Raw genomic sequence first — 13,351 nt, 5'->3', positions numbered from 1 at the left:
ACTGCACAACCTGCCCACCACTTAACAGCAGCTAGACAAAGTTAGCAACTAGCTGATAAACAGAGTGAAGCACTTTGCAACTGGGGAGCAGATATCTCACTCAAGAGTCAGTAAAACCAGAAAGTGAGCTGGTGAAAAGAGGATGTTTGACTAAGGAAAACAGAAACACGAATGTTAATGCTGCTAAGTGTGTGTGAATGAGCAGTTGCTTCATGATAATTTCATTTACATTAATTACTGATTTTTTTCAGCTAGTCCTGCCAACCACAAGAGGCCAAAACATCAACTAATGCAACGTTCAGCTATCTACTAAACACTGACTGTCGACTGTAGCCAAAACCAACGGCAGGTGTTTTTTTTTTTTTTTAGTAAAATCTGCTCATTTATTTCCATCAGTGACTAAAGCATCATATTTGATGGCTTGAATGCTGCAATCAGTAGTTTCAGAGGAACCAGGGCTACATTCAGTGAAGGGCTTTACCAGCACAATGTCCCACAAGGCATGAAACCACTGACCTGCAGAGCGACACTACGGCTTCTCACATGGCCGATGATGTGTTTAAAACCCCACCACCACCTCCACTGTACGCTGATGCCAGTTAAAGGGGTGACAATGGCCAATAGGAGAAATTCCTCACCTGAAATGCCTTTTCATGGACCCGTGCACAGTGCAGAGCCTGACAGGACACATGCATCAGGAAAAGAGCATCAGGCCACTCGAGATTTGGCTCAAATACAAACAAAGCCAAAGTCAATACAATGAATTAGCATCAATAAATTAAAATTGAAGTAGGTCACAAACACGGGCGTATTTCCCAAGTTAATGAAGGCTGAGTCCTGTCCAATATTTATTTGTGTCTGGCCTCTATGTATCCAACGAGCCTCGATGTGACATTTCCAAAAATCAATAACTTGGTCGGTCAGGTTTTGTCTCAGTCGCTGAAGCGAGACAGCTGAACCAGGAGTGTTGACAGCTACTCATGTAAACCGCACTATTTCTCAATCCTGACAACAGGTCTGTACACAGACCAACACACTAAATTCCTTTATCCGTCTTTTCACCTTTTATCCCCTCTTCATTCATTAACTTTACTGTTATTCCATTCAGGATCACAATCCCATCTGAAATCAGGGAAGGGCAGGGCATAACCAGGCCTATTATAATTCATACTATAATGCTAACCACTACACACCCCTGTTACACTGTCCCTCTGAATTTTATAACAACTCCTATTGAACCAGAGTAGTGATGAACAATATTGAAAACATCCTCGCCTGTTTGCTGAATATCTTTCTTTTCTCTGTTCTCTTTACCACTGCAGCCATTGTTCTTCACTGCACTATATTTCTGCTTATTTCAACTTGTTATATACCGGCGACAAGGAAAACACTTGTGTTGTTCATGACAGGCTTATTTGTACAACGCCACCAGGTCCTGGCTGGCCTGGGACCAGATGAGACCCTGCAGCACGATCGTGTCCCACTACCACCCTGCAGGCTCTCTGTGAAAGCCCAATCGAAAGTGACAGCCAAGCAAATGAACAAATAAATAAGTAAACACCATTAAAAATGCATCACACATACATGTGCATAAATAAGTGAAAACATAGTTTGGCCAAACACAGGCAGAATTATTTCTTATTAAAGAAATATAGAACTGTGGATTAATTATTCATGTGGACGCCCCCCCCCGCCGTCCCCAGCACACCTCACTATCCATTAGAAAACAGAGACGTCGCTGCTGTTTTCCTCTGCCAATGTCACTCTCACTGGGAGTGTTGCTTCAGTGGTCAAACTAACGGGGAACTGGACACAGCTCCCATCATCCCTCACACAGCTGGCAGCAGTGCGCCTGATGTCCAATTATTACAGAGCGTCACTGTGTGCTGCAATCAAAATATTGGAGAAGAACCTGCTCGGGGAATAGCTCTCAGAGCCGTTGAGAAGAAAATTATATCAATGCAACTGAAAAGTACATCACTCTGTTTTATTTAGATAAAACAGGTGGGTATAAGAATTAGAAATTCCCTGCACAGCTCTTACAAGCTCAAACTAATTTATCATTCTTTCTTAAACTGTGTTTGCTAATGTACCCGTTCAGGCTTTACTAAAAACTTCCAGTCTACATCAATAAATCATTACCACATGTGAATTAAATTACTGTCAGCCGACAATGTTATTGGCTCCTTCGCTGTTTTTACGTCGTGTGACAGCAGGTCAGAGAAATCAAATTGGCTCGTTCTATTTCTGTTAAACAAGCAATACAAAACTCAGACTGAACATCCTCTAAATACAAGTAGCAATGTGATTTAAGTTGTTGGAATAAGAGCAAACAGATTGTAAACAGTCTTACATGCTCTGGATTTCCTTTAAAGGGATAGTTCAACATTTTGGCAAATTGGCCCATTGCCATAATCCCTATAGTTTTAGAAATCCCATCAGCCTCTGTAGCGTAGCTCTGAGCAGCTCACAGCTCTGCTCCGCCGTTCTAAAAATAGCTTGCACCGACAATCAAAGCTAACGAACCTGCTGCTATGACTATAGGGATTATGGCAATGGGCCAATTTGCCAAAATGTTGAACTATCCCTTTAAAGCAATTAACTTGACAATTAGCTAAGGTTAGGGTGAATGGTAGATACAGGGGTAAACAGGTAGCCTTGCTTTGTCCAAAGTACAAACAAACTTTGTTCAATTTGTAACAAACCAGAAACTATTAGTTATCTGTGACACTATATCCGTGTCCTAATTTAGGACCCACATCCTTCAGAGGCAGCATGTGAAGACTAACAGCGTCACAGCTGTGGGATTAGATATTTGAAGACTCCTTCAAATATGGCAGAGAAATACAGCCTTCCTTTCCGGGGCAATGAGGACTCCTCAGGGTGGATCCTTCATGGATCCAGAGTCTGAGGGTTGCACTTTTAAATCTAAGTACTGGCTTCGAGCTCTGTTGAACAGCTAATGGTACAAAACAAAAACAAGTGTCTTAAAACAACACAAGAAACAAAACTACAAAGGGGGGGAAAAAAAGTCATCCTAGCATCTTGTTGTTACCTTGAGGTTGCCAAGCAACCTGCAGTGACTCCAGACTCCAGACTAGTTTGTTTCTGTTTGCATCAGTCTTTATGGAAAGCTGGCTGCCTCTCGGCTCTAGCTTCATCTTTGGCTCTCAGACAGACAGGAGGATATTGATCTTTCCATCAATGATAATATTCCTCGTTATGTTGAACTGATCCTTTAAATGCTGTAAATTTGATTTGTTACCCACCGAGAGAAATGAACTAAGGCTGTCAAATGATTCAAATATTTAATGACGATTAATAAGTGTCCATACTGTAAATAATCGCAATTAATCACACAGTAATTGAAAATTAATCATATGTTTTCTTTTTTATGTACCACAAAGCAATATTTTTCAAGTGTATAATGATGGAAAAATATGCTGCTTTACGCAATGTAACTTTATAATACATGAACTATTGTCCAGAAAAACTCAAAGGCCTCACTGCCATGGGTATTACAAAATATGCTAAAATAATAATATGACAGCTCTATCTGAGAGGTGACTGTTAGCAGAGATGGTTTAACTTGTCAATTCGACTGTGAAACAAATATCAGAGGACCATGAGACTCTACTGTTCGTCCATGTACAGATAGCAGAACGAACGTCCACAATCTGCAAACATTAACATAACTTGAGCCTGTTGCTTTCTCCAGACAACTGTCTTCATCCACCTGGGCTGAATTAGCAAACAGGATGTGGACAGTTCCACTGGGGCTCGGCTGAGTTGTCACACACACCACCACCAACATGTCGACTCACAGTCGATGAGACAATGCTGAAAATGTGCAACAGTGATCACAGATATCACTGTAACACCGGCAAGTGATTCAAACTACTGTAGGGGTCAGACCAAAACATACAATCATGCATCAAAAAAAAGAAAGAAAGAAAGAAAATAGTGGCATTAAAAGGAATTTGCGGTAATGCGCATTAGCTGTGACAGCAATAAAATGAACCTGTGGGAAATGGTAGTGTGGATTTCCTAGACAACTATCACAACTAATACACAGTGAGGAGTAAACAAACAGAGACAGAGAAGAGAAGAGAGAGAAGGGGGGAGAGAGAGAAAAAGCACTCACCTCGATGAGTTTCCGCTCGTAGCTGGCAGCCAGCTCCTCGATGTCACCCATGAACTTATTCTGCGGGACAGGAGCCTGTTCTTCACTGGACCGCAGCACTGACAGGGCTGCAGCAGAGAGAGACACAGAGAGAACACACATTTACACATTTGTACACACACACAAAAGACAAACACACACACACTGCACTGACAGCCTCTTCTCTTTGCTATGAATTATAAACAGTGGGTTTTTGCCAATTATGCACATTGTGTTTTCATCTGTGGCGAGTTGTGACACCTGCGGCTGTTTAATGCTTTTGTTTCGGCAGCGCGAGACGGAGCGCAGGGAGCAGCACATCTATATAATATACACATTAGCAGCCAGGAGATGGCCATGAACCCCTATTTTATTTAATTAATGTTATAAACTATAGAAGATATGAGTCATGCACACTACAAAAAAGCATATAATCATGGAGGTTAGCCCGGCAAACACACACACCCACAGACGGCGACACACAAAGGCCTCTGGGTTATATTGCGTGCATCCTTCCTCGTATGTCCAATATAAAATGCTGGAGCACTCACACATTTTTCATCCGCAGAAAAACTTTGTTTCCATTTTGTCAAGATGATAAACTCCCGCTCTCTCGCCATGGCCTGTTCTACTCCTCTCAGACTGAGTTTATTGTTTCTTTGCACGACTGTAGCTCACTAACCAGCTAAAGTCATCATGACGGAGCCTAAAGCGCCGCTTCTGAGCCCATAAACTTCCGCTAATCGGGTTCCTTCTGCAAGATAAATAAAGAAATAAAACTACTGAACTTAGAAGTAGGAGCTGTGTGTCTTTTTTGCAGAGGGCGGACGATGGATGGTTTTTTCCACCACAACAGAAGCAAATAAACACCGTTGGTTTTACTGCCAGTGCACCGGAGCTAACACCTCGACAAACACACTGAGGCTGGGAGGACGGAGGGGACAGGGAGAGTGATATGCGCGGAGAGAGAGTGGAGGTAAAGTACACAGAGAGAGAAATTCAGCAGGTCCAGAGGCTGCATGCGCGGAGCTCAAATAAACCTGTGGCGGTGGCTCTACGGGCAGGAGTTTTTTTTATTTTTTATTTTAGAAAATATACAGCCGATAGTGCCGATTAGATAAAGGCTGAAAACCCAGCAAGTGTCTGCGCGTCTAGACAGAGCGAGGCAGGTATTGACGGAGAAGGCAGGCTGAGTGTAGTTCCAACACAGACAGGACCATACAGTAGGGGGAAAAGCTGCTGCAGGTACACAAATAACAGCACTGATGGACTGAGGCGACCAACCAGCCTTTAACACTTCACTCAAAGGCAATTTGGCAATTCTTGTTGAGGGAGACAGCAAACTGCGTCAAATTACCTTTATATAAATAAAATGGAAGAGGAAAAAAACACTTTTCTATCAGCTCAATGGAAATCAGCAGGATGGAAGGGGAGAGTTTATTTGAGGAGAAATTATAGAGTAAGGAACAGGCAAACGAAGACGACCATGTTGTTTACTCTCAGTCTGAATATGTGAAGTCCAACTCTCATGAACCACTGCACCAGGACTTCCTCTGGGAAGATGCTGCATTAGACAATCACATATGGGTTTTCTGGGTTACATTTCAGTGCTTCAGGGGTGCATGAAACAACACACCCTCCACCCACATCACTGCAGCCCCCTCGCGTTGTTTTAACACAGGGTAAATGTGTCTGAATGAGGCTGAAGTCTCCACAAGCTTAGATTTGTGCAGCTCTCATTTCTCCAATGGTTAGAATTGGAAGTGTTTGTGAACTCCCACCTTCAGGACTCCCTATAGGCTGCTGACAGCTGAACTGTCAGGTCACATGCACTCTGAGTTAGATCTTTTTTCAAGGACTTGGCTTCATTCCTCCTTGTCTTGAATGCTGCTTCTCAATCTATTAAGTCTAAACCTTTACCAACTACACATTTAAGATACTTTGAGATTTCTGACAATGACTGCTCGGCTGCATCATTTTCAACCCAGACTTTGAAATCAGAAATACAAAGTATCTGCTTTGTGTTTGTCCTGTGATGAGCATGTAGTCCTTGGAAGGCTGTGAAATCTTGGCTCCAACTTTCTCAGAATATGAAAACAGGCCTTTTCTTCTTTCTTTTTCTTTTTTTTTGGCTTTGTTTTTACTTCACTCCCTTTTTGATAATGAAACAGCAGAGTGAAGTAGCTCCCACCCTTTAATTTACGTATGTTTTGTGTCACCTGCTAATCTGTTCTATCATAAAGGTGTGACTGATGACTGGAGGTGAGACAGTCGTCCTTCCAGCAGGTTCTCATGTCTCTGCAGCTCTGGGTCAATTATGGGGACTTATATAAATTATGTCCAATCAATTCAGTCTGCAGCAAGTCTGTTAGTTTTTTTGGTTTTTTTTTTTTTTGGTTTCAAATAAATGGACAAAATCTCCCAAACACACTGTTACTATGGATTTTCTCATTAAAGTGTAGATTGGTGGACAAGAATAATAATTTTCATCCATTTAAAATTAAATCTACAACACAATAAAATGAGGAAAAAAGAAGGGGCCTGAATATTTTTCTAAAATACAGGAACAGGAACCACAATCTTAATTAAAAACACATTTTCAGCGCTCCTCCAACTTTAAATTAATTTTATCGTTCCAGGTTTTCGGAGGCACTCTTAATTTCAAAATGGGCGATGTTTCATTAACAAACCTGATTCTCTAACTTCCTGCTGCTGCCTCGTGACTCACAATTTGAGCTTTACATTTCTATGAAAACTTGTATCAGCTTGTTGAAATTATTACATTTGTCAAAGCAACAATTACAACACAGTGATTCTGTTGCGGGATAAAGGAAAGTTGCAAATTATCACATTGGGCTTTTCTAATTAAACTGCTGCTCTTGTTATTGTCTTTTTATTAACATCTGCTGATCATGGTCTCGTTAATATTAGTCTAAACCCTCAGATAAAATAAAAACACAAATCACACACACACACACACACACACACACACACACACACTGAAGCTGTGATACAGAGTTCAAACTTAAACTACAAAATTCTTTCGTGCTACAACCTACAACTACTGTACAGGTAGAGCAGGAAAGTTACACACACAAACCAGCCCACCCACACATACTGTAAAGAGTTGGATGTACACATGCATTCTCACACACACACGCACACACACACACACAATTATACTGTATACAGAGATTGACAGAAACACATTATCGTGGCTCCTGCAGACGCCCCAGCGGCACAGAAAACCCTGAGCTTATCTCCGGCCCCCAATAGCACTGTAGCTACCACACACCTCAGTCAGCAGCTGGTAGGACACACACACACACACACACACACACACAGCATATGCACAGACTTACTGACAGAGTGAAAATATACATACATACATACTGTAGGTACTGTAAAAATAGTCTAGTTATACATTCACAGTGAAGATGTACACCCACAGTGAGAGACACACAAAAATAGAAACACACGCACACACATACGTATGGAGGATTGCTGATGGTTTCTCTTGTGATACCAATTTGCCTCAGCTCTGACTTTTCTCCCTCCCTTCAGTTGAATTTGAGTTACCTGTCATACTGATCGGCTCTTAATAATGAAACCTACATGGTGTGTGTGTGTGTGTGTGTGTGTGTGTGTGTGTGTGTGTGTGTGTGTGTGTGTGTGTGTGTGTGTGTGTGTGTGTGTGTGTGTGTGTGTGTGTGTGTGTGTGTGTTTGTGTGTGTGAGAGAGAGAGACAGAGAGAGAGAGATAGAGAGGAGGGGGGCACACAGATGTTCCTAACTCGGGGAAATTGGCAGACAGCTGGTCTGTAATAACAAAGCTAACTGAGCAACACTCCCCAGCAGCTGTGTGTGTGTGTGGTGTGTGGTGTGTGTGTGTCGGTATAAAGCCTCACAAATGTTGAGCTACACATGAGCCACATATCAAATGACACATGCAGCAGAAAACGGTGTCGCATCATATTATGAAACTGTTTATTGGAGCGTGTTTGTTTGTGTGTGTTTCTGTTGCTGCACCGTCCCAGAGGTGCAACTCCCCCGGGTTTTCACCTGAGTGTGTGTGTGTGTGTGTGTGTGCATCTCTAGAGGCGTCGCTCACTGTGTGTGAGATAATAAGCCAGTTTAGAGGGGGAGTCCGCTGAGAGATCACACACATACACACACACACACACACGCATACAGGCCAGTGGCTGCACCCTCACACTGAGGAGTTTCCCTCAAACTGGACAACGTGTTCAGACAGGCAGCGTTCAGGAGCAGTGATGTGTTCTGGTTCTGTTTTAGTGGCTTTGGCATTGTTTTATATTTTTGGGGATGTTAACCAAGTGTTTAGTTAAAGAAAATACAAATGTAAATGTAGCCTTTGTATTTTTACTGCCCAAAATCAAATCTATCTTAATGCTATGCTTCTATAATCGCCTATATCATATAAACACTGTGTTGTGTGTATTTTCCAACCTCAAGTTTTTAAGTTAAAACCTTTAAAATTTTAATACAGAATGTATTACTTGTGGACCGATGGGGAGCATACAGTACATCAGTCTGACCGCCCATTTCTCCGGCTACAGGTGCAGCCTCACTATACCTGACTAAATCATGGAGTGTCATGTCGCTCTCATTGTGAATACATTGGGTTGCACCGTGTCGGTGTGACCCAATGAGAGCGACACGACACTACATGATTTAGTCGGGTATAGTGTGGCTGCACCTTACCCATTAGTCCAACTTATTCTAGAGGCTTATGGTTAGGGTTACTTAAGTCAGAGAAATGGGAGGTCGGACTAATGAACGCAAAAATATAGAAATGTATGGTCGGAGAAATAGGAAGTTGGAGAAATAGGAAGTCGGACAGACACCGTGCGCCCTGGACCGATGATGTCTCAGGTCCTTGAAGGCCACATTAGCATCCGAGCCACTGTGGTTCACGGTGCTTATCTCAGGGTCAATTCATGGTTTCCACACATTGACTGTGCATGAGCTTGACAGTTAAACTAGAAACTTGTTTTGTGTCTATGTACTGTATTCCCTATACCAGGCCCTGTTCTCTTTAAACACTCACTCAAACCATGTTATTTCCACGTTGTTCAGCTGAACACAACAAACACAGGAGCTTTTCTTTCTGCTGAAGGGATGTCGACATGTGTGTGGAAAGAGGCTGCATAAAGACAAAGACGACGTACAGATTATAACCTCTCCCTGATGCCTTTGTGTCCATTGCAGAGGAGACAAAAGTCAACACACTATCTGTAATATTGTCCACACTAGGACCTGAACTATCAGACATTTACAGCTACTGATCCGTAAACTGGAAAAACATGTCATATGTGAGGAGATGTACTGTGATCAGGTCTGAGGCATCATGTCAATTCAACATGTGTTTTGCATTTGGCTTTATCATATCATGTATCAAAAGTAAATTGAACATCAGGGAAAGACTTGCCATGGATAATAGATTCAGGTCATTGCTGAAGTCTTCCATGATTTTTTTCTTTTTTTCATGGGTTCTTCCCCTCATAGTCCCAGCAGCACAGAGCTGAGTGAGCAGCGGCAAGATAGATATCATACATAGATAATGGCCTCGTGTACACACACACACACACCCACAGGGTGGATTCCCGTCCTAACACACAAGATCTTGAATAAGAAACAGGAGCAGGTGGAGGGAAGGACGTGGTGAGAATCCCTAACCCTGGTCTGGTCTAAAACCGTCCTCGGTGTCCTGTTTGTTTCAAGATGCCACGAGCTCCTGCTCTCTTGTTTGAGCCCAGTGATCACGACGTTACATCATTATGTCAGTAAATTTGGAACGTTTCCATTCGGCGCCTTCTCCATGTCGTTGTTTTTGTTGTTGTTTTCTCGCAGATTAAAATGATTCTAATTGCGAAGCACGGAGCAGATGGACATCGCAGCCCGTTACATAACAATCTGCTGTCTGAAGCAGAGTCTCAGTCGTTTATCAGGCCCCCGGGGGTGTCAAGGGCAAGCTGCTGAAAACTGCCTACTGTCTGCAGGTCAAGAGATCAAGAGAAAAGTCTCCCAGCACAACCGGAAGCCATGGCGCAGGGTGAGACGTGGACAGGCGGAGACATTTCCTCTCTCGTGTCCTGCTGTTGCGAGCAGCTGGAAAGAAAAGGGGGTTCGGAGACGAGAGGAGACGGCGTAATTCGGTTTTTGACCTTATGAAGCTGATTTCCAGCAGCAGCGGGTTCTTATTCAAGGGACGTTTCACCTGCAGGGCCGAATCAAGAAAAAGCCGGATGCATCCTCCGGTGTTGACGGGTGATAACAATGTCGATGGCTGCTGTGGAGAGAGAGGGTGGAAGGGGTGGAGGGGGGCAGGGCCTGACACACTCGACTCAACGCTGCTCCGTCCATTAGCAGCAAGAAGACGCCGCTCTGCATCGGCGACCCCCGAGTGCACAGCGGGCTGCAGAACAAACACGCGTCCATCCTTGCTCCAGCCGAGCCTCGGAGCGAGCCCTGCTAAATAAAACATGCGCCGGGCTCCCACCACAATAGGACTAATGCGCAATCAAGTGAAGCGCTCCTTGTAATGCCGTAACGGCACAAACCCACGGCACTCACACCGCTGTGAAATTGGGGCTCTTGTGAAATCTCGTCTTCCGTATCTTATCTTCTTATGAAATCGCTCCATCCCTCCCAGCTCCCACTCCACATCCTTTGTTCTTTCTGTTTTGGCGCCCCTAACTTTCTTTCATCTCCTTTCACTTAAAAACATGTTCCTTTTTAATGTTTTGCAGTTTTCTCTATGAAGTATTGATTCGGCTTTTTTTTTTTTCCCCCCACTCGTCTTTGTTGCATCTTTCCTTTAAACCCTTGTATTCCCCACGTTCTGCTTGTGTATGCAACCTTCATTCATCCTTTCTCTTCATACTCGCTTCACCTTTGAAATCTTCCTCGCTTCCTCCCCATCCCTCCTCCTCCTCATCGTCTCTCTCTCATCTCTCCTTTAATTCCTTTTCCCCTTTATCAATCATTCATTGTCATTCAGTTTCACTCGGCGGCGTACCGTGCTGTGGCGTTACAGCAGTCCCATACGGCTAATCATGCGTGTTGCGAAGGCCAGGCATGCATATCAATGAAAACATGCATAAAAAGATTTCTCACGCACACACACAGGTGAGCATCACACACTGACGGACGTCAAAGCAAATTGAGGTTTAAGGTTCATCTGTTTTTGATTAAAAAAACTATACAATCAAAAGTCAGGAGAATTAGAACACATGCCTTGCTACACGCACAATAGCATGTATTCTACCCACGTGCACACACACACAAAAAATTGTGTTAATAAGGCAGTCAGACCATACATTGTTGATTGTTGGCTGGGGAGCAGGCGGGCGGCTGGCGGAGTTAATTAAGGAGTGCTAATCAAAAGCAATCTTCTTTCATTTTCTAATCATTCATAGTTCATTTCTCGTGTTGCCCTCCTTCAGATAACAGAGGCCTTTTTATCAGCCCATGTATGTGTATGGAGAGGACAAAGGAGGGGGGGGTGCACCGACTGATACACACACAGGTACGGGGCAGAAAGTGTGGACATGCTTCAATCAGTGGCGTCACGGCTCATGAACAGTGAGACGAGTGTGGTGTAGTTTTAGTTTGGTGGTTTCCAGGGGCGTTTCTAGACACTCTGGAGGCCCCGGGCAAGAGGTAACTTGGAGGGCCCCCAGCCCCAACCAGGACCGCAAACATTAACTGTTAATGAATCCAAAAATCCCAAACTATACTGTAATGATTCAATTCTGCATACTATGCCAACCCAGTCTCATGGTTATCTATAAAACGTACCTTGGCTACGTTAGTCCAAAGTGCAAAAACATAGAGGGTTTACAATAACGGCTCTTAAATTGTATGACTGTTACATTTTGTCTGACTATTTTTTTTCCTATTGTTTTGCGTCCAAGTCACGTGACTCTCAAGTTTCTGGCGGTGAGAACAAAAAACATAGTAAATATTTCTATAAGTTTTAGTGGAAAAATCTATATTTTGAGGTAGTTTCTGCATAAAAATGCCCTTTGATTTCATTTCTAGCGAGAAATATATATTTTATTTTCATAATATTTGTTAATTGAATGTACATAATCATTCGCTTGCTTGTTGTTTTTTCAGATCCAGCCATCCATCAGGTTGTCACCGATATGGACCAATGTCAGCCGTCCCTGGGGGCCCCCTTCCAGCTCAGGGCCCTAGGCAATTGCCTGGGGTGCCTGTCCTGTTGCAACGCCTCTGGTGCTTTCACTTTAACCATGTGAACGAATGACATGTGTTGAATGTGGGAGATTCTGAACATAAAGACTTCTGTATGTAAAAACATGTATCACACACACACTCACTTATCATTTCCAAACCGTCAAGCTCTTTGTGTGCGCGCTCTTCTTTCATTCCATGGCTTCTCTTCGCTCACTCTGTTCTTAGAAGTCTCCAGAATTCAACTCCAATCACAGCAAACCACTATCATCTAGCATCTATCACCACCACAGCAGCCAGTGTGCAGCCCTGAATCACACAAAGGCTGAAAAGCGGTTGAAAGCATTTTTCATCTGTCCCAGACTATGGGTTTTCTATTTTACACTACACCCCAGGTCAAATTATGTCCCCAAACACTCTGAATAGAATTCTGAAAACAATTTAGTTTCCTATAAAATATCATGATTTCACTTGATTGAACTCTGTGATTGGACGCCAACCGTCCGCCTTAACACAACGTCTTGTTATTGTCAAGGCCTCAGCTGAATACTATCAGTAAATCACGTATGGCAGATGGTAAGGAATAGAAATGAGCAAATATTTCCTGTTTAACAGCCACCCATAGTAACAAGACGTGGCGGGTCTGGTGACATAACGGCATCATGAGACGCCCATGACTCATGCGGAACATTCGTAAAGGCAACAGTGCGTTGGGTGAGTTTTTAACGCAAGTAATAAGATGATGACATGAGCACAGATAGAGACACGTCAACAGGCTGAGCAGTGATGATCATCTCTATTTAAATATTTCATCTGTGCCGTTTTCACCTTCACTGCTTTATAACCTGTGTAAAGCTGCGACCAAAACGGCTATGAGTAATAAAGCAGGACTCGCTCTGAAAATGAACATTGAGAAAACAATTAATATTTTAAGGTCCTTAAAGGTCCAGTGTGTAAAATGAGGGGA

At 43.1% G+C, this 13,351-nt stretch overlaps 1 protein-coding gene across 1 annotated transcript in view; it reads right to left on the bottom strand.

The window, feature by feature from the left end:
* The window catches only part of snx29 (sorting nexin 29), a 169,009-nt gene that overhangs the window by 75,131 nt on the left and 80,527 nt on the right, over positions 1 to 13,351 (bottom strand). Inside the window, exon 15 of the mRNA XM_083993820.1 lies at positions 4,145 to 4,251. Coding sequence (XP_083849946.1) covers positions 4,145 to 4,251 — 107 coding nt within the window. The remainder of the gene's footprint in view (positions 1 to 4,144; positions 4,252 to 13,351) is intronic.

Source organism: Trachurus trachurus (genome assembly GCF_905171665.1).
Source record: "Trachurus trachurus genome assembly, chromosome: 19".
NCBI classification, from domain to species: domain Eukaryota; kingdom Metazoa; phylum Chordata; class Actinopteri; order Carangiformes; family Carangidae; genus Trachurus; species Trachurus trachurus.
Note: the sequence above shows the minus strand (reverse complement) of the source record. Positions and strands in the feature narration are given on the sequence as shown.